The sequence below is a fragment of the Neophocaena asiaeorientalis genome, unplaced genomic scaffold, assembly GCF_003031525.2.
Source record: "Neophocaena asiaeorientalis asiaeorientalis breed wild unplaced genomic scaffold, Neophocaena_asiaeorientalis_V1.1 scaffold51, whole genome shotgun sequence".
Taxonomy (NCBI): domain Eukaryota; kingdom Metazoa; phylum Chordata; class Mammalia; order Artiodactyla; family Phocoenidae; genus Neophocaena; species Neophocaena asiaeorientalis.
In genome coordinates this window covers 1812413-1835163 of record NW_020173335.1, presented here as the reverse complement: position 1 = coordinate 1835163, position 22751 = coordinate 1812413, and the positions used below count along the sequence as shown (strand labels likewise).

General features: G+C 36.0%; 1 protein-coding gene across 9 annotated transcripts in view; it reads right to left on the bottom strand.

The window, feature by feature from the left end:
- Nucleotides 1-8402: 8402 nt before the first annotated feature.
- Nucleotides 8403-22751, bottom strand: part of ATRX (ATRX chromatin remodeler) — a 236711-nt gene continuing 222362 nt past the window's right edge. For 8 of the 9 annotated variants that reach the window (XM_024746107.1, XM_024746111.1, XM_024746113.1 and 5 more), the window contains 5 exons: nucleotides 14791-14940; nucleotides 13821-13946; nucleotides 12985-13080; nucleotides 12345-12473; nucleotides 8403-11315 (listed from right to left, as the gene is read on the bottom strand). In XM_024746107.1, the coding sequence (XP_024601875.1) occupies nucleotides 11037-11315; nucleotides 12345-12473; nucleotides 12985-13080; nucleotides 13821-13946; nucleotides 14791-14940 (780 nt within the window). In that variant the 3' untranslated portion in view covers nucleotides 8403-11036. The remainder of the gene's footprint in view (nucleotides 11316-12344; nucleotides 12474-12984; nucleotides 13081-13820; nucleotides 13947-14790; nucleotides 14941-22751) is intronic. The other variant, XM_024746109.1, reaches the window with a different exon arrangement.

The following is a 22751-nucleotide window of genomic DNA, read 5'->3' as shown; positions in this document are numbered from 1 at the left end:
GAGAAAAAGTTATATGGTTATGGTGATTAGGATATCATGGGTTCCTGTCAAGAAAGTATTGATATCTTCTGTGGAGGAGTAGGAGTAGAAGGCATATTGCTGGACCTGAGGAATGAAGAGAATGATGAGGGGAACTGTAGGCAGCAAGTACAGACCACGCTTTCAAGAGGTTTAGCAGAAAAGAGAAGAAGGGAGATAGGGCCATGGCTTGAGGAAGAAGTAAATAAAAAACACTTTGTGTTTATTTTTAGGGTAGCAGAGACTTCGAGGTCTAAAAAAGATGCTATGTATGTACTCTAATGGAGGTCATATAAAGTAATGTTTAAGAGCACAGGCTCTGTAGCCATCAGTGCCTGGGTTCAAATTCTGGCTTTGCCATTTTTATTTAAAATTAATTAAAGTCACTTAACCTCTTTGTGCCTCAATTTTCTCAATGGAAAAATGGGAAAAATTACGGTACCTACCTCAGGATTCTTGCAAGTAATAAATGAGATAATATTTCTAAAACACTTAGAACAGTAACTAGAGTATGGTAAGTACTTGATAAGTATTAGATTATTATTATTATTTAAGCAAAAGGCACATGCAGGACATGATTGGGTTTGTTTTGCTTTTGGCAAACCTTTTTCCTTATTGTAAAAGTGATAGATGTGCCCTTTTTTAAAAGTAGCTTTTCAAAATTATACAAGTATTTTTTTTGCTACAGAAAAATCAGAAAATAAAGATTAGCAAAAAAATAAGAAAACAAAATTCCCTATCATCTTTAACATTCTGGTGTATATCACTCTGGACATTTTTCTATTCATTCAATAATGGTTTTCAAATTGTCTTTCAGTATGTGTGCCCGCATACAGCAAGGGGTCAGGCAAGTACTTTGGCTGAGCTTTTGAGCTTTGTCTCTGTGGCAGCTAGGGTTAAATACCGTAATACACGTGCTTGCCTCACTTTCCTTAACCCCCTACACACACACACAGGGAAGGCCAGACTCGCTGTACTCTGCCTCAGCCCCTGATTCTGGGGGCCCAGCATATGAGAGACCTAAGCCCTCCATCTGCTTGAAAGGAGAGGGGCGCTCAGACACCTTCTGTGAGGCTCTGGTTCTAGAAATGACCACCTTCTGGTTCCCCTATGCAGAATGCAGATACTCTAGCTCTGATTGTCCTAGATCCGCTGTCCTCTTGCTCCTCAAAGTGTGGTCCCCTGGACCAGAAGAATCAACATCACCTGATAGCTTGTTAGAAATGCAAATTCTTGGACCCTACCTCAGACCTACTGTATCAGAATCTAAAGTTTAATGAGCTCCCTGGGTGATTTGCACATACGTTAAAATTTGAGAAGCTCTGGACTAGCACAGGTCCTTTCAATTCTAGGAATGAAGATTTTCCTAAATGTTCTTGAACATTAGAAATTTCAAGAACTTTCCCACCAAAAGTTTTACCTTTCCGTAGGCCATTCTACTTCATGGAACAGGCTGAGCTTTGTGGATTAACAATAGGCCCAATGCTTTCCTCAGGATTCCAAGTGCATACCATTCAAACATTAAACATCTTTATGATCAAACTCAGTAGCCGGCAGATGGAACCAGGGAAAAGACTAAATAATTCTGATCCTAAGGGGGGATCCAATTTCTTCTAAGTACACAAGGTCAAACAATTTCCTCTCAGAAGAGAGGAAATTATGTTATCTAGCTAATGTGGGCCATGCAATCAGGGAATGAGTTCCCACCATCAGGTACAAAGGCATAGCTTCTGTGGGATGTTTCTGCCCCTGGTTTCTATACACCCTCCTAAGTTAGAAATGAGAAACTTCCATCAAGGGTCACTCACCCACTGATGTTGATTAAACAGGTAATAAATGAAGGGGGCCCTTGAGTAGAAAGCATTTTTTTCAGTGCAATGAACTATATAACTTATTTCTTTTTAAAAACCATGAACAGATAATATGACCTTATTCCATAAACATAATAGAGAATTACAAGATGTACTGCAGTTCTTTGTTATGGCCAATTAAGAAATAGGGACAGAAGTCAGGAAGAGGGGCTTCCCTGGTGGCGCAGTGGTTAAGAATCCGCCTGCCAACGCAGGGGACATGGGTTCGAGCCCTGGCCCAGGAAGATCCCACATGCCGCGGAGCAACTAAGCTCGTGTGCCACAAGTACTGAGCCTGCGCTCTAGAGCCCGTGAGCCACAATTACTGAGCTCACGCACCACAACTACTGAAGCCCGCATGCCTAGAGCCCAGGCTCCGCAACAAGAGAAGCCCAAGCACTGCAATGGAGAGTAGCCCCTGCTCACTGCAACTAGAGAAAGCCCATGCACAGCAACAAAGACCCAACGCAGCCAAAAATAAATAAATAAATTTATGTTAAAAAAAAAAAGAAGTCAGGAAGAGAGAAGGGCGACTAAAGAAGGGGAAGGAGAAAGACAAAGAGACCCAAAGAAAAAGGCAGAGAAACAGACATACATATACATTTAGGGACACAGAAACAGACATTGATGGTATTGACATTGCCATAATTTTCTCAGGTAATATATGACCACCAAGACATTCACACACCAATTCATCAAACTATCTCATACTTTTTCTGTGTCAGGTGCTGAGGATATTAAAGTGAGCAAAATAGACAGGGTTCTGCCCTTAAAGAGCTCACATATCTAGCAGGGGAGCAAGACATTAATCAAGTAATCACACAAATAACCATTTGATTAGTTTCTTGTTTCTGTTGTAACAAATCACCACTAATTTAGTGGCTTACAACACCACCTGTTTATTATCTTACAGTTCGGCAGGTAGGATAGAAGTCTGATGCAGGTCTCACTGGGCTAAAATCAAGGTGTTGGCAGAGCTGCATTCCCTTTTGGAAATTCTAGGTGAGAATTCTTCTCCTTGGCCTTTCCCAGCACCACCAGGAAAAAGGCCACACACATTCCTTGCCTCATGACCCTTTCCAACCACCTTCAAAGCCAGCAGCATTGCATCTCTCTGAACCTCTCGTTCCTTGTCACACCTGTCTGTAACTCTACCTCTGCCTCCCTCTTCCACTTTTAAGGACCCTTTTGATTACATTGGACCCACCAGATAATCCAGGGGGTGCTCCCATTTCAAGATCAGTTGATTAGCAACCTTAATTCCTGTAACCTTAATTCTCCTTTGCCAAGTAACTTAACATTCACAGGTTCTGTGATTAGGAGGTGGATATCTTTGGGGGATCATTATTCAGCCTACCATGCCATTTAATTACAATTTGTGTATTCCAGAAACTATTGGCTTAAATGGGGCTTTGACCTTCTGTGCACAAGTACAGAAGCATGGCATTTCCTAGAACTACCCTGAGTTCTGTTCTTTGCTGCCTACATGTGTTTGTGTTTGCTGTTTCCTCTGAGATGCCCTTCTCCTCAATCTCTGCATGTCCATATTCTAGCTCTTTTAAGGCCTTGCTTGAATGGTACCTAGACTTTACCAGGTGGAAAAATGAAAAATAAACGTAGTTCAGAATAGTTCTATCTTTAGGATTCTCAATTGGTGCCTAATTGGACTTGTGAGGAAGCCACTGTATTAAAAATGAGTTCTGATATCTTAAAACAAGAATTTCAAAGTACTCACACTGGATTTTTCAGACACTTCTATTTGGATCACAGAAGGAAATGAAAGGATAAAGCTAAACCCTCTAGGCACCACCGAAGAGAGACAGAAGGAAGTGCCCTGAAAACAAGCTTGTTCAATGGCAAAAACAGAATCCTGCCTCTTCCAGTTAGTCATGTGACATTGAGTGAATAATTTAATTATTTTAAACCTATTTCCTCATCTGTAAAACACAATTATAAAAGTGACTAGTCATAGTGCCTGACACATAATAGGCATTCAATAAATATTGCTATGCGAGAGAAGATTCAGAGAGGTGAAGTAACTTGTCCAAGTTTATAAAAATAGAACCTGGCTCCCAAATTCTAGCATATTAAGATCATTTTGCTGTTTCTTAGTTCTTTGGAAATATGACTATTCATGATCCTTCTGGCACATCTCTATAACTCAAGAATAGTTAGTTGCCCCTATCCTGACAGATGTCACTACACTAACACAGAGCTTTCTGTTTTGTTCCCTTGTGAATACAGCAGCATTTCTCATTTGAAATAGAGGATTTTGAAGTACTTGGTACATCAATCTACCTCATCTGAGGAAGGCTGAATTATTCCATCCTTGGCTCTGAAGGACACTGAGATCCAGAAAGCAGAACAGTGCTTCCAGATCCTATTGGTCTAAACTGTGCTGAGTGTGGTGAAAGAAGAAACAAATAAAGATCCCATTGTACAGTTATCACACAGGAATTTGTTTCCGTCATCTTGGTTCACATACCCCTCTACTTCCCACAAACAGTTCTCATTTTAAAGTTTAGTTCAGTACCAGTTATTCTGAAAATTCGCTTAACGTGGTCTGACAGATGATTGAAAAAAAATTGAATTGGAATACAAGTGTAATAGGAAGCATCTGAACAGAGTGGAATGAGAAGTGGAATAGAGGCTAGAAGACGTGGGTGCCCTTGGGCATCTCTTCCCCTCTCTGGACCTTTGTTTTTCCCGACTATAAAGAGAGAGGGATAGGCTACAGGGTCTCTAAGACCCCTACCATCTTCAGCACCGTATGATTCTATAATTATAGAATTATAATTATAAATTATAATTCTAATGTATAATTTATAATAAAGTATAATTTATTATAATAAAGTATAATTTATAAATTACAATTCTATTATAGAATAATTATCCCATAATTATTCTATAATTATAGAATATTCTATAATTACAATTATAAATTATAATTCTAAATGATAATTTATAAATTATAATTCTATAATTCCCCTACACAGACACTGAGGTATTAGAATATAAAGGGGTGTGTGTGTGGTGAGGGGTGGGGAGATGATAGTTTGGAGAAAGGGAAAAAAATTGTAGGCAGGTACTTCATTTGAGCTTAGCACATACGGTGGAGTGTGCAAGATATGGGAAGAGAGGACAGAATCACTTGCTAATAGAAAAATAGTTTTACTTTGCTAAGGATAGGGTCCAAGCAAGCCTGTATCACTAAAGCCTTTGAAGGCCAACCTCTATGCTGTATATTATTGAAAACCTACCAAGAGCTGGTAATGAACGAACAATACCTCAAATGATTTATATTAACCATGTTTCTTTTTCTTTTTTGTTTGGTTTTGTTTTCATTGAAATGTATTCAGCGGGCCAGACACAAGCTTCTACCTGCTTTGCTACTGGCAGGTGGGGACAAGCAGCTACAGAAAAAAATGATCACTATTTCACTCTTCTATTAGTTTTTGTCACAAGATTTGACTATTATAAAACCTACATCTCAAAAACTATGCCATATGCGTTGTTATGTAAGAGTCAATATAAACAAATATTGCCTCCTACTCACTATAAACTTTGTCCAGACCAGACAATTTAAATATCGGCCTAATTTGGGCTTTACAGTTATGAACAATCAAACGGGAAGTTACCAATTATTTGCTTAAAAGCTGACTTTACAAAAGCGGATTTATATTTACCTTGGTGTTTTGTCATGTATAATATATAACCCAATCAGGTGACAAAGCTATAAGAATCAGATCCTTAAACATGTTTTTTCATTTTCTGCGGAGTTCCAGAAGCAGTAAGAAACACAGCTCTGAAAGTGCCCCTGGGCAAAAGATAAAGGAGGTTACAGCTTGTGGAAGTGGTAATTAGAGCCAATTACAACTTGACTTACCTGCTTTGTCATTAAAATGCTTGTCAGACCTCTCATTTTTCTAAGCAGAGGAAAAGAAAAGGTATAGCTTAGTAGGGGAGAGGGTTAGCTAAAGGGAAGGGATTTCTAATTGTTCACAAACTTACTGTGTAACTTTAGATAAACATTGCCTTTTGGCTTCAAACTGTGCTTTGCTCACAGCTAAACCCTAACTCTTGGAGCTGAAAAGGACCTCAAGAAATCACCTGGTCCAGCCTCCTGCCTTCAAGAAAGTAAGGTATTATTATAGTCCCATTTTCCAAATGAGACATGAAAGGCTCAGATAAATTGACTAGAATATGTCTTCTGCATCCTAAGTGCCAATAGATTTGATTTTGGTCTTTTAGCTTAACTGTCACGAGGAAAATGTAACTATTCTCCTCACTTTTCTCACAGATATGTTGTACACAGGCTAACACGTAATAAGCACAAAGCACTTTGAAAATAACAAGGGAAGATTATAAATATAACATTACCAACTGAGATACTAGCCCTTGGAATGGATGGGTCTCAAGGAAAAGTAACAGGAATGGATTTAGCCCTTTGAAGAGTTAGCTTGAGGAAAGATGTAGAATTACACTCGACTTAAATGGACCAAACTCACTTTCTGCAAATAATGTATACGGGTTAATTAGGAGTAACGAAAAATTGTGAAAGAACATGAATGCCACTAATGCATTTATCACTGTTTGAGAGGGTAAACAAAGAGTAAGTGAACTTTTGCATGTAAAATCAGAAATCCTAAACAAATTGGGCTCCTTGGGGAAGGGTAAAAGGAAATAAGGTTTTTCTTACAATTTAAGAAGTTCACTATCCTATACAAGCTCTGATGACTGTGCCTTTTGTCCTTAAAATTGTCAGTAGTCTGGTCACTGAATGCCTAATTATCCATCTTCCTGTCTGCAATCTTTCTTCACCTAACCATTCAAATTACCCCTGCCCAAATCACTGTCTTTACCTGCTACTTTGAACACATCTGCTCCCTCACAAACCCTTGTTATCCTCCGTATTGAATTACTCATTCAGGATTTCAAGGTCCTCCATCAATCCACTCCAATCTAGTCTGTCTTTCCCGATCCTTCTCTAACCTTTGTTCTTTTTCTTTCAATACTACACTTTCTCCTCATATACCTGAAACAAATCCCATCCTTGCATCTGATAAGTCATCTCTCGTCACCTTTCTTGAAAACCAGCACATATCTGATGTGAGAACTATAGGCAGGGGGCTGAGTCTACTTAATAGGTAGAAGTCTCTCAGTAGTTATCTGATATGATTACCCAAAGGAGATTGGAGCCAAGCTCCCCCTCCCTTAACGTGTTTCTATCAGGGAGGAGAAGTGAGGGCATAATGTTCAGGAATAGAATGCGGAAGAGTGCTGCTGGGTAGACTGCTTGGAAAATGTGGCAGTTCTGAGTATTAAAAGGAGTATTTTAGGATTTGTCTCACCCTTTCATTCCTTTAAAGCTTTATCTTTATTGTTTTTAATAAAGGTGTCAATTTATATGCTGCCTTCCTTGTCACACCTCCCTTGGTGAAGGTATGCAGTGGTCACTATCAGAAAGACAGATCCCTAGAGTGGGGGGAGGAAGAGTGATTTCCATAGTCAGCCAAGTAGGCACAATGGTTTCAGGAAGGTTATTCCAAAGAGAGGGTGGCAGTATATATTGTATAGAAATTTTATGGTAGTACATACTCTAGGGAGTAAAACTAGGGGCTGCAAAGGCCATTCTCTTATTAGATCCAACATGAGTGATGTGTGCAGTTTGGTTACCTGGCAGATATTGAGCTTAGAAACAGTATATATTTTGGATTTTAAATTTTTATTCACTTCCATATAACCGCATATATAAAATGTTGCACAGACAAAAAGCATTTCTGGTCACTCCTTTGAGATTGGCAAAGATTACATACTTTTGAAAAAAAAAATCAACGGTGGAAGAATTTTCATCTCTAAGGGTAGATTTAATTTGGAGATAGCCAAAAGTCACTTGAGATTAAGTCTGGTGAACTAAGGTGGGGAATAACCTGAACATAATTTTTAGTGAAATAAGCATGTAAAAGGATGACCTATTTTACTGTTAAAATATCTCACAACATGCCACCCTCAAAGGAAACAAATTTTACTGGGGTATGTAATTAATTGTCTTTAAAGTTTTGTTTAGGGTACAGAAATATGTATCTGATTTTATGATACTAGAGGGAGAATGGGCATAGCTAAGGGAAGACTACAAAATATTCACCTTCTTTGGAGGTCAGGTAACAAGGTTTCCATCAACCTGCTATTGCTCCGGGATAGTAAGCAGCTTTTTTATCAAGTGTGGAGTTGTAGCTCTGCTTGACTTAAATGAGTGACGCAGCAGTTGGGAAGCAGGAAATGGTACTGGATTACACACAGACAACCAAAACTAACACAAACACACATAGACTTCCTGGGATGTAAATTATTTTTGAGGTTTGAGATCTCCTTTTACAGAATTTAGTATATAACAGATTTAAAAACCAAACTTCTTGACCTCCCAATATTAAATAACTAAATGTGCAAAAGAACCACCATTAAATAGCACATAAAAAGCTATACATTTTCTATGAAACAGTATGTGCACAGATTTTCAAAGCTGTGAAAATGCAATAAAGAGCACAACACATTTTGGTCACTTTATTAAATGACATTAAATAGTTTAAGTTTCAACTACTAAACAGCACTTTGAATGGTGAAAACACAGATAGTATTATTGTCATACTTGAATGCTTTTCTTTAAAAACACAATTCCAGTCCTTATATATATTACAAAACAGCCTTAAAGGAAGAAGTGACATCTTTTCTACAGTACTTAAGATACTCAATACGGAACTGAAAAGCAGTCTAACAGAAACAAAGGCAAGTCTTCACAGCTGTATGATTTCAGCAGCCAAAGCTGGATGATGGACTGAAACATTACTATACAACTGGGACAAAACATATACAATATCACAATACTAAGCAAAAACGCTTTACACCCAAAGAAATAAAACAGGTTACAAAATGTGGAGAATTTAGCAGGCAAAACTGTATTACAAGCAACATTTTAAATCGTCATTTTTTTAAGCCATTGCAACTATTTAAAACATCTAAAACAAATATAAAAATGAGCCTTTTAGTATCTTATTGATGTGATTTTGTCTTTAAATATTTGTTAAAGCTTGATGTTATACTCAAAGTACATATTATGTAGCTAAAATGTCAAGTGAAGAAGAGTATGCAAAGTGGTCCAAGTTTTATCTCAAACTTTCTTATTTCCAAATCATTCTTCTATGTATTATCCTTTAAGTCATAGTTTCATTAATGATGAAAAAGGTTTAGAAGGTTGCCTAAAATTTTGACACCTACGTCTTTGAGCAAGCAATCAGACCATGATGAAAGTTCACAGGTCTAGTAAATCAGGTTTAAAGTATTCTGGACTTGTAGAAATACCAACTGATAACAGTTGGCCAAAGTATACTGTCTTCAAATATTTATCTCATAAATCTTGTCTCTTTCATTTCTTCTAAAGTAAAAACACCCCCCCCCCACACCAACTGAATGAACTTGATTATATGGCTGGCATAATATCCAAATACATGGAATTTGTTAGTGATAACTCACCACGGGAAGGTGGAGGGTGGATCCACCAAACCTCAAAATTCTATATGACAAACTTAGTACTCTTGGATGTTTACCACTAGTTTTTCATGATCAAAGTGGAAATCTCTTAATCATCCTAACAATTCAAAACAGTTTTAGCTAATGTTAAACTCATTCCTCATTCTAATCCAGTGATACCTAGAGCAAATCCTCCACCCACCTTTCTCTTTTTTGGAATTCGTTGGCCATTTCCACTACATGTTACGTCACCATCTCAAAAATAGTTTTGCCATGTTGAGTTGACTCTCATAGTCTTAACAATCTTTTTCTTTAAGAAACTCAAGCAACCAAATTGTACATGAATAAGCTTATAAGTCATTTTTACAGGCCTGGATTAAGAAAAATGACAATGTAATGACTTTCTAGTAAAGCCTCATAAAAGGGCATTAGAGATGAATTAATTTTGATCAGAAAATTGCCTCACAGACCTAAACTAAAAAAAAAAAAATCGAGCTTTGAAACATAATTTATGTAAGAAAATGTAGTTGGGAAAAAAGAACATACTGATGAGAGAAAAGAAGAAGAGCATAGAAGCCAGTGAACCTTATCTTTAGGAGGAATTATTTCACAATACTGACAGTACTGGGAATTGTTTTAAAGCACATTCCTCATGTGAACTTAAAGTCAGCAATGGTTCTGCCATTTTGATGTTGTTTATAAAACAGGGTGTGAAGCTAACAACCACAACATCATCCTTAACCTCCTAAAATGCTAGAACTTGATTTTGTTAGTCCACATCCCACTGCCAGCAACAGGATGAAGCACTAGCACTGACACCAAGCAGTTAAGAGATGTGCTTTATATTAGTGCCAGGAGAGAGAAAATTCTTGTGTGGAAGATAATCCACAACCCTGAAATTTTACCAGTAATTATTTCAGCACGTATAACTGAAAATAAAAAATGGCAGAAAGACTACAGAAGAAAAAGGAATTCTCTTCTTAAGCTGTACTTAAGGCTGTTTATACAATGCTAAGATAACTGCAAGACTCCTCCAAGTTTTAGAGCAGTAGTATTTAATAATATTGCACACAATTCTGTGTCAAAGATAACCCTTAGTTTCTAATTTTCAGTCACAGATATGATAAAGTAGGAGCCTAGTTTCAGACTTCAGTCAAAAGAACATTAAAACCATTTCAATCACTTTAATCAAGAAATGGATTAATACAAAAGTATTTCGTAACTTGAGGAATCAACTCTAAGAACTCAGCTGTGTGTTTTTATATGTAAAGAATGAATATATAAATCTGTATTCTTTCATAAATCCATTAATTTATGACAATTTTATGGTCGCTAAAAGCAGGCATAAAAATTTAGAGAGGAAATCTGTGGAGTTGTTACTGTTATGGAAGGACTTGTTTTCACTGAAAACAATTTGAAAGATCTTCTGTACTCAGTGTGTGTAAGAAGATTCTAGGCAACATCACTGACAAATGTCAGGAAGAAATGGTATGCCCTATTAAAAAAATTTAAAACTAATATGGAAGATTGCCATTTAAGGGGAACAAACTATTTATACAGTTGAGTTCTGTTAAGTCATTGATTCCTAAAAAAATAAAAGATCTTTCTATGATTTTAGCAATCTTTTAATCTTTTAGTGCAAAATCACATTGATTTCCCTTGGGAAGGTCCCGGATTTTTGCTTCTCATTGGGGGTGGTGCACGCTGTAATGGTGGTGGCTGCATACCACCAGCCACTGACTGATACATTCCTCTCATATCAATCTGCTGGTAGTTAGAAGGATTCATGATTAAATTTGGAGGCTTTGGCATCATGAGGTGACCCAGTGTTGCTTGTTGATAAGTCATTTGCTGCTGTTGCTGCTGATTGTACTGCTGCTGGAGCCTTCGGTTCATAAGTATTCGCTGAACACAGCTGATTAACTAAAGAGAGAAAAGAGAGCTGTTACAAGTGCATGACCTGTCTCAAAGAGGCAGTATCAAGTTTTGAGTTAAAATCAATTTGTTAAGGGGGTACCATACCAAAAGGGAAACACATTATTGTTATCACCATTACTAATTTGATGGCATTCACAGGACCATTACTGTAGAAACCGGTTAGTAACACCATTTAGGGCTAAATTCTCTTAATGACTTGACTATTGTAGTGCAAGCAGCATTTAGGTTAGTTGCCATAGTAACCCATCCTGCACTGTGATTAGTCTCAAGTATTAGTTACAGCACTTTTTTGTCAAGTCTCCTTTCTTTGTCATTCTTTTGAATATTTCACCTGATGACAGACAAACAGTTTTAGTGACAAACACCCAAGGGAAAAGGCACTTGCAGTGGGAATAACTCCTACTTGGAATGGCTCAAATTTCCTAAGATAATTTAAAACCACATAATTCTACAGTGCTTTCTAAGTAAAATTCATGCCACAGAAATTGATTCCCTGGTGTCAAGAGTTGAAATTTCCCAGTGCAAGGCAGATGGCTGGCAAAGACCATGCTAGGAAAGATGATCAAGGATCCTGGAATATGCTAGTCTTTTAAAGAATTACATAATTTAGTAGGAACCTGTGTCATGTATCATTTATAGCTCCACTTTTTATCTCAAATTAAATATATTAAAAAGTATACATATTTGTGGAAGTTGTTTTAAAATAGTAAATGTGGTAAAAAGTCTGGCAAAAATCCCTTTTTAGATGTCCAGAATATACAAAAATAAAATTATAGGGAAGAGAGTCTATGTAAACTTCAAGGACACCCATTTGGGAAGTTGTTGCTCCTTTGCAACAAAAGACATTACCTTTATTTGACATTACTAGGTTTTTGGATAAAGTTTCTCTGGGAATAACCAATGACCATCCATCCGTCCATATGAGGGAATGGTTATTGACACAGATGTCACACAAACCGATTATTATAAATTCAAGAAAATTAAACATAACCTAGAGATAGTCCAAATTCTTACCATCTGTTGTTTTGTCAATACGTCATTGTAGATTGCTTCTCTTCGTTTAACATCAAGCTCCTGGCTGGCTTGTCTACTTAATGCTAACGCCTGTACCTGGGCCTCTGAGAGATTCATGTTTTCCTTCCACTAAAAGAAAAGTTTCTATTTACTCCTTATTGCAGTAGAGTTGAGAAAAAATAATTAAGGTACTTAAAGATACTGAGGATTTTTTAAGATTTTTTTTTCCTTTTCCTTTACTCTTTTCTAAAGAAGACAATGATGTAAAAACTGGGTACTAAGTTGTCCACTATTGTACAAGGGTTACCTATGTCTGGAATAAAACTATTTGGATTTAATTCATGCAACTGGTAATTAAAGTACATTTATGTAAACAATGCACACATTTCTATGATTAACTGATTTCCAAATTCTTAGATTTTACATTTCTCTTTTGTGCCAACATCCAGGTAAAACTGAATTACATATAGCTTGGCACTATTATCCAGTTTATTAGTATTTTACTGTTGCAAATCAAGTTATAAGGATTACGCTCTTTTCCCCATGGAAGTAGTGAATCAAACAACAATTAAAAATTAAAACAAATGGGGGGGGAGAACACAAACTGCAAGTTGGAATAAACAATTGCCAATTAACTTACTACAGCTGAAATTATATCTTCAAGAGGCTGAATCCTCACTGCTGTCACACTGTTTGTTGCTTCCACAACTTTTTCTCTTCCCTGATTAATGAGGTCCTAGAAGAATGCAAGAAATAACTTTATAAGGGCATGTAAAAGACAGCATAGTTTTAAAGTATAGGGATCCTTTCTCTTGCCAATTTATAGCATTCGGTCTTAAAACTCTTTAAATAATTGAAAAGAACAGCAAAATTCAGCATCAATAAAATGGAGTAAAACTCATCAGTGAGGGTCTTGTTAGGAAGATAAAAGTTTGGGTTCTATTGCACCAATATTTTAATAATTTAAATGACTCCATAAGCACATTTTAAAAAGAAAACCACAGATTAAATTATTAAATTATTGGTATATTAAAACCTAGTCCTTCTTATTTAAATCATAACTGATTCTAGTTTTCAATTACTTATTTCAAAATACTGTGCATTATCGCATACTTAATGTTGCATCTACACTGCATTAGAATATAAATCAATGTGTGTATTTATCCTGTTTATTCAAAATATTTTATAACTGAAGAAAGTGCTATTTCCCTAGCCAGTCAGCTGCTCTATTGTTCCTTAATTAAAATTATTCAAACTACATTAATTCAAGGCCTGATTCCCTTGTGCTCTGAACAAACCACATTTTATTATACTATGCTGGTTCAAAAAGGTCAACAAATAAAAGAAAACTTTCTTGGTCTCTTCAGAGGTAATCTTTTGGAGAATGTGATATTCCAGCATAGGGAACCTTCAACAACAGGGCATTTGAAATTGCCTTTAATTCAAGTTAAACTACTTTTGTACTTCACAACATACCTCCAGCTGTTGATTACTCATTGCTGACAGGGCTCCCAAATTGAAAGGAATATAAGGAGTTTGAGAGTTGAAACTGACAGGGGGTAAATTGGTCCCAGTTGGTATGTTGAAACGCATGGTCAGTCCCTAAAAACAAAAAATTATGCACTTTCCACATTGTGATTTAAAACTTGAAATTCTACATCACCTACTGGTTTAGAAAAAAATCCACATTCTCAGATCTAGGAAATTATTAACACTCTTTCACACACAAACAAAACACCCTTTTCACCCGAAACCAAGATCTTCTTACATAGAAAGCTTTAACCCCTAACGGTGTACTCTTTTTCTGATAATTCCCACAGAATGGGGCAACTCAGAGAATTCTGATGAGACTACTAAAATCACAACGTTAAAGAAGTTTGGTACAATGAGTTTAAAAAGGATTCAGGCATTAGGATAAGGTTTCCCATATGCTCAGGCATATTTTTGCTCAAGTGGGGGTGGTGTTTAAAACAGATGTGGAACTATTTTAAATAAAGTTGCTGCTGGAGATTGACACTAATGTCTAATAATGGAGTCTTTTTGTGTTCTGATAATCAGTCAAAACTTAGATTTCATGGTACACATGCTAAAAGCAACATTTACTCCTACCTCCAAACTCTAAGCTCCTATATGTCTGTTACTACTGTGAGGGTGTTGATGGAAGTTAAGTGATGCTAAATATATAGCTTCCCACTAATCTCTCAATTTAGCAAGTGCTAATCAGAAATGAGGTTACTACTCTTTAAGGGGAAAATATTTTCTTCTCTCCTCTCCTCCCACTCTATCACCAAAGGTACCGGAAAGCCCATAAACAGAGTCTCCTACTTGGAGACTCTGTTCCTGAAGATTCACTACATTACTACCTGTTCCAAATGTGACGTTTTTCTTCCCCCACTGTTCTTTTAAATGACTAACATAAAAAAAAAAAGCATTTCAAATGAACTACCTTCTTCTCTGCTTCATACTCAGCCCAAGCTGCTTTTCTCTCTTCTTCAGTCAACTCTTCTTCTTCTTTGTGGTCCAAAAGAGAATCATGTTCATGATATCCTACAATGTGTTCTTTATGTATTTGAAGAAGTTCTGCAAGTATGGTGTCCTGTTTAGAGGGGTTGAAATAATAATTATTTTCTCCCTCTGGATCATATCTCCATAGTTCTTTGGTCTACTGTTAGACTAGAAGCTAGAAACTGGCTGCTATACATATTTCTGATATATATGATAAATTACCTAGAAAACATTCACAATACATGCAACACCAGCCTCTTACGTAAGAATGTTATGTTTATATAGCATGTTTTAGGGGCTCAATTTTTTAATGACTACTTTTCATCTTTCAAGGTTTTTTCCTCCAACTCTTTTCTAACTTTTTCATATGCATTTTGTTTTGTGCTTTGTTCTGAGCTGATAAAAAAATGCTAACAGAAGTCTGCTTAACTCAGAGATTACACTGAATGAATGACTGTGCTAAAAATCATGGCTACTCCTGTTCATACATGTTTAACAACTTTATTTTCATAATCACTTCAGCTACCAACCACTATACTAACAAAAACTAAATTTAAATTAATCAAAACAGCTACAGAACTGGAACATACAATCCTTATATTTCAATTGTAAGAAGGTCAAATATAAATTACACTGTAAGGACACATGGTTCAAATTTAAACTGATATACACTGTTTATCAATTTATTATCATAGTGTCTTTTTTAAAAGTCATAATGTCTTAAGCCAGTCTTTTAAGGTTAAAAAAACTAAAAGCTTAAAAATTGGGATCATTTATATACTCAGTAAGAACACCAAACTCCTGCTCTGTGTGATTATGATTATGAGAGAGACACACACAAACGGAGATTTGGGGGGCAGGGGGTTAAAGTGAACCATGGGTATGTTACTTGCTAATAAAAAATTAAAATACTCACAAGTTGTTTATTAAGAAATAAAAGATGAAAACCTGGATATATAAAAGGCAAATTAATTCACTTTACAAAAGGATTTTCCATAGCTTCTAACAGCAAGTTTCCTTAGAACACACTTTCTAAATTGAGTGTGAACTTAGTGAAAGAACGTAAATAATATTTGACTGGCCAAAGGAAGGTACAGCGAGGTATATAGCACATTAAATTTAAACTTAATCTGCATCTAATAATGCTTAATGCCTCCATAAGTTTAGCATAGACAAAGCCCACACTTGAAAAGAATTTTGTCTTTACATCTTCAACCATACCTAGAGTATAGCGTCCAACACAGGGTAGGGGCTCAAATGTTTGTTAAATAACTCAAGATGAAAAATTCAGCTCATGAGGCCCTAAGTTTTTTTCTGTACAAGAGCAAATGCTGACACCAATTCCAAACATTCTGATATTTGGCATCATGTTAACAAACTTTTTATCTTGCTACCTCAATAAATAATCACTTCATAATTTCACGAAAGAAAAGGAACTGATTTTCTTAATGGATACAGCTGTAATTGAGATTTTATAATTCATTTTGAAGGCATGTGCTATTTCTTTCGTTGAAAACATTAAAAGACCATACAAGCAAGAGGGCTCAAGAAAGTCTACTGGTAGAACACATATATGTTAATAAGTTTATTCTTTTAAAATGTTAAGTAAACATTTCTCTCCTGCACCAGTGTAGAAGTCTTCCATCAAAGCTGACTTCTCTGGCCTATGACATATAGAACAGGTTTATCATCACTAGATAGATCTCCAAAGTTCAGAGTTACTGACCAGGCAGGCAGGGAGATAGGGCCGTCTGAATTAAATTCTGTTAAAAGATAATGCTTTCTTAGATGTGTGTCTCCCATGCTTACCCCCCAAGCATGACTCAGGAGAGAGGTATGTAATAAAACCAGATAACATTGACTAATATTTTTAGCAAGTGACCATGCCAAGTACAATTAGGAAAGTCAGCTGTTCTACAAAATACCAAATAAATTACAAGGTAGAAATGTTCTACAGATAGTCCCTAATTTTACTTCTGTCTGACAATAGGTGATGTTCTTAACCATAGTCAAAAATCACTTCATTTCTCTAAGACATCAACCTAAGGGAAAGACCAGGAGAACTGTGTGCTAGGAACTGAATTTATTTTTCAGCTGTGTGGTTTCTCCGTAATACTGGATAATAACTTAATCTAGTTATGACTATAAGTTAAACATGGATGAAATATTCTACCATCACATATGTAATAGGATGAGATAAGAATAGCAGGAATAAATGAAATACCCAATTATTTGGAAATAAACACTATGTCAATCAAGTGTAACGTTTATTTCTCAATTATAAATACCACGATCCATACATTAACTACTTTTTATGGTTAGAGAAAAACCTTTCCAGAAATGCATGTATGCAGTATGCATACATGCACACACATACACACAAACACACCCATATACACCCTTTCAAAAAGTGTCTGTGATTTCAGGGAGCTTTATCAAGTTAGTCCTTAGCATCCTGTAATTTCAAAGTCCAAACTTATCATCTTGAAATTGGTAGAAACTGATGTCCAGAGAGGCAAAGTAACCTTTTTCCAATCACAGAGCTAAGGACTAGCTGGGACTAGAAGATAAATGTCCTGACTCCTATCCAGTGATCATTCTATCACACTGTAAAGAATGACTGTTTTCTTGAGGTATAGTGCCCTCTATTTCCCAGATCTATTCTCTTAAAAAAAGAAAATTCCCGGGCTTCCCTGGTTCAAAAAAAAAAAAAAAAAAAAAAAAAAAAAAAAAAAAAGAAAATTCCCTAAAGGATTCCAGGGGAAGGAAAAACTTAAGTAGGTCTATTTTTTCTCTTTTTAACACCTTTGTTCTTTCTGAAGTTTTTAAAAACAAGTATGTGTTAATTTTTTAATAAAAGAAAATATAAAAACTGAAACAAACACAATTCTTAGACAAAAACTTGTGAAAGGCCAGTTCATGCTTAGCCTGAACCTGACATGAACTATTTTTACTATTTTCATCTTCAGGAGATATTCATTTCAGGAAATCCCATTCTAAAACCTTTAACTATCTTCTCCCCACCAATTCCAGATTTAAGATCTATGCTATCAAGTCAAACATGATTGCCTAATTTTATGGTCAGATTATGATAGAGGTTTAGCTTCTGCCCATGCAATAACTTTCATTTTGACCCACAGTCAACTAAAATGTCAACAAGTCAGAGGAAAAGTGCATGTGACTTAGCTTTTTATCATTAAAAAAATTTGGACCCTTTTCCTAAAACATTACCTCCCTGCTAACATCAAGCCAAAAAATCAATCATATTGCTACTACTGGCTACAGCACTCCCTTCTTTTCAAAGAATTTTTAAAAATTTTAATGGAAACGATGTTAATATCTATTATAAAAACTAGAGATAACTACTGGTAACATTTGTTGTATATCCCTCCACACATTTACACTTAACACACATGCGTGCACACATTTTCACATAAAAATGGGATTGTACTATATTTAAAACCTACCTTTCTGCCTTAATATCTTTCCATGAACATTATTTTACATTAAATACAAACTTTCATTGTTTTTAATGGCTGCAAGGTGTGAACATTATATAGATACACTTTATCATCTATTTAATTATTCTCTTCAGAGTTTATCAAGACATTTATGCCACTTCTAGTTTTTAATTATTACCAAATCTGCAATGAAATAGGTTAATGGATAAATTTTAGGGACTTCCCTGGTGGCACAGTGGTTAAGAATCTGCCTGCCAATGCAGGGGACACAGGTTCAAGCCCTGGTCCGGGAAGATCCCACATGCCGCGGAGTAACTAAGCCCGTGAGCCTCTGCTCTAGAGCCCATGAGCCACAACTACTGAAGCCCACGCGCCTAGAGCCCGTGCTCCGCGACAAGAGAAGCCACCACAAAAAGAAGCCCGTGCACTGCAACGAAGAGTAGCCTCCACTCACCGCAACTAGAGAAAAGCCTGCCGCAGCAGCAAAGACCCAATGCAGCCAAAAATAAATTAATTAATTTAAAAAAGTTTAATGTATTATTATATGAACCACTTGTTCATACAATAATATGCCGACAATACTCAAGGACTCAGACGAGTATGTTTACCACTATCTTCATTTTAACAAAGAAAAGACATTACATAAAAGTTAACTGACTTTTATAGGAACAAGATTCATTTATACATTTCAGAAGCATGAAAGCAGAAATCTTTCTTTCTTCCAGAGTGTTGTGTAAGACACAAATAACAGAAAGAAGATACAGGATTTCTGATACAAACTGTTTCTACATCTTTCCCATTTAAATTAATTGCAGCATACTGTCAATACAAGAAACTTGATGGGATTAAGAGGGCAAAGAAGTATTTGTAACAAGATCTTCAGAATATTTCTTTGGGAAAAAGTTTTGCAAAATCTAGAGCAAGTTATAAAAGTTAATAAAGAAAAATTTCATCCCAATATACAATATAATCGTGGAGAGGTTTTTTGTTTTTTCCCCTTGAAGCATGCATTTATATTAGTTGCTATAGTAACACTATTATTGAAAACAATACTGGAACAGAATCTATAATCACTAGGCCAACAGTCATCAAAATGAGGTTTAAATTACATCCAAATGTGTACCTTTACTTTTCTTTGTCTAAACTTTATTTTTCCTTAAATAAGTGAAAAAGCTTACAAGCTGGGAAAAGCATGGTCTATATTCTAGCTAACAACCTAAATTAGTTTGAGCTTCAAAATGACTAGTTCAATTAATAAAATAAAATTAATGATAAACTACAAGTTTAAGTTAATCTATTTAGAAGTTTAAAGTATTTGGTAAGCTGACAAAAATTTCCATTTCATTAATTCTGAAATTCAACCTTGAAAATAAAATTTTTAAAAAACAATCAAGACTTTGCCTAGAGGTGGGAGCAAGGATTTGCCATGTTTCAAAATATTTTGCTTGCCATCACTTTGAACTTGAGTTTCATAATATCTGGAAATAAAATGTCACTAGAATACTTAAGTGTCACAGGACCCACTCAAAAAGCTATGAAAAAATTCCTTTTATTACTTAAATAAGTCTAGATTCTTAATAAACAAACAATATTCCTGGTCAAAAAAGTTTCTATTTTCAAATTTAAAGCCCCTTTCTTCCCAAACTACACAAGAAAAAAATGCAACATATTTGATGAGTAACTAGAGAGCTATTGAATGAAGTTCACATACCACCTCATATCAGATTTTTAGGTCAAGAGCACATAACCCTTGCCAAAGAGCATTTATAAATATATTCAGATTCTCAAATTGTAGGTATGAATAAGATAGTGACAACTACAGAACTTGTAACTTTCAAGGAAAGAAAAGGCAGGCCTGCCAAACTGACACTGGTGGAGGGTAAAAGCCAGAATCTCCTTTGATAAAAATGTTTTATACTCAATTTAACATTTAAAGAACTAGATACTATATTTAGCATTTAACCTTTAAAAACTGGTGATCCATTACAATTCTTATACATGACATATGCCATTCACTGCGAGGTAGAGTGTCATTCTGCATTTTATATGACTGTAGTAACTTTCTAGAGGTTGCAGCTTTCCAAGTAGAGCCTGAATTCAACTCAATTCTTATGCTATACAATCTGGAGTTCACATCATCTCTTTAATTTATTAACACTGTTACATCCTCTAACTCAACCATAGGTGTGCTCTAAAAAATATATGAAAATAAGAGGGAAAGCAGTTATTTAGCAGTTCAAATTACATTTAAAGAAAGAAAACATCAGGGACTTCCCTGGTGGTCCAGTGGCTAAGACTCCACGCTCCCAATGCAGGGGGCCTGGGTTCAATTCCTGGTCAGGGAACTAGATCCTACATGCTGCAACTAGGAGTCCGCATGCTGCAACTAAAGATCCCATGTGCCGCAACTAAGACCCGACCTGGTGCAACCAAATAAGTAATAAAGTAAATAAATAATGTTTTTAAAAAAAGTATGATTGATAAAAAAGAGAAAGAAAACATTAAAATATAAAATGGTTTTAAAAATGACATAAATAAGGCCATCTAATGATTCTTATATTGACCAAATCTCTCCCACAATTTATATTCTTTGAAGGGTCCAAAGTAATAAATTTGATGTAAAAAGCTCAGTCATGAAAACATTAGTAATTGAAGAGACAGAAGTGAGACATTCACCTACTTAATTCCCCTAAAAGCATCACAGCTTCAATTTTCCACTGTCCCTACTCCTGGAAGTTTTACAAGACACATTTGAACCAGCCAACCTCAGTTACACACTTTAGGATATTAATACACAGATACTGTGGCACTCAAGTACCTATACTAATTCAGAATCACTGTCACTTCAACATATTAGTTATGTCCTCTGAACTCCCCTAAATGAAAATGGAAAAAACTGAAAGGACATATAGCCATGCTTACCATGTTTCTCTTGACAACAATTTTATGTATGACCAGACTGCATGAAATATAAACATCAGTATAATTTTGTGGGAATCAACTGATTTGATAACAAAAGAAGACCTGTACCAGCCTTTTGATTTTCAGAGGAAAGTTTACTGGCAGAATTTAAATGAAAGAATATATATATACATATATATGTATATAAATCACAGTGGTTAAAATCACAGGCTCTAGAGTACTGCTCCAACAGTACTCTGGGCAATGATAGAAACGTTCTGAGTCTGCACTATCCAATATGGTACCTACTGAGCACTTGAAATGTGACTAGTGTGACTGATGAACTAAAACTTTAATTTATTTAAATGTAAATAGCCACATGTAGCTAGTGGCTTTTGTACTGGGCCGTGCAGATCTAGAGTCTTACTGGGTTTAAATCCTAGCACTAACACTTATTAACCCTATGTCCTTGAGCAAGTTATCTCTCTGGATCTAAGTTTCCTGGTCTGCAAAATGGGCCTAATAAGTATCTACTTCACAGGATTACTATGGAGACTAACTATTACACAGGAAGTATTTAGCAAAGTGCCTGGTTTACCAATGACCTCTGCATTGCTAAATCTAATGGTCACTTCTCAGACCTGATCCGATCCATCTACCAGTAGCATCTAACAGCATTTTATCACTTTCTTCACCAAAATATTTTCTTCTCTTGGACAGCTAACTGGGACCAAGAAAAGACTCTACTAGGTGTTAATTTACCACTTACTCTTACTTTCAACACGTTTTCTAAAGGTCTAAAGCAGACCCTCACTTTAAAAAACAATGTATTCCCACACAGAGAGTAGTTTTTACACCTTAACCAAGTCTTCCTATTGAAAAATTCATAAAACAAATTTGACAGGACAAATTATCTGATATCAGAATTGTCCTAGAAAATTCTAGATATATGGCCATCATAATTATAGAAGGACCAATAAGTTATTACTTGTCCTGAGAATGTACATATTTAAAAAAAAATTTAGCTGATGCTCATAGGATACCTCTCATTACCTAAATGAAAGCATGATAAGCCAAAGTAATTTATATATGTGAAGATCAATTTGTTGGGTTGACCAAAAAGTTCCTTCGTTTTTTTTTTTTTGTTTTTTTTGCAGTACGCAGGCCTCTCACTGTTGTGGCCTCTCCCGTTGCGGAGCACAGCCTCCGGACGCGCAGGCTCAGCGGCCATGGCTCACGGGCCCAGCAGCTCTGCAGCATGTGGGATCTTCCCGGACCAGGGCACGAACCCGTGTCCTCTGCATCGGCAGGCGGATCTTCAACCACTGCGCCACCAGGAAAGCCCCCTTCGGTTTTTAAGTAAAAATAAAAGACATATTTTTCATTTTCAACAAGAACTTTATTGAACAACATAGTCACCGTTTTGTTCCACTACCTTCTGCCATTTTTCAGGCAACTTCATAATTCCATCTTCCCAAAACTTTGTCTTTTGAGCAAAGAACTGTTCCACGTGCCTTTTACAGTCTTCCAGGGAATTGAA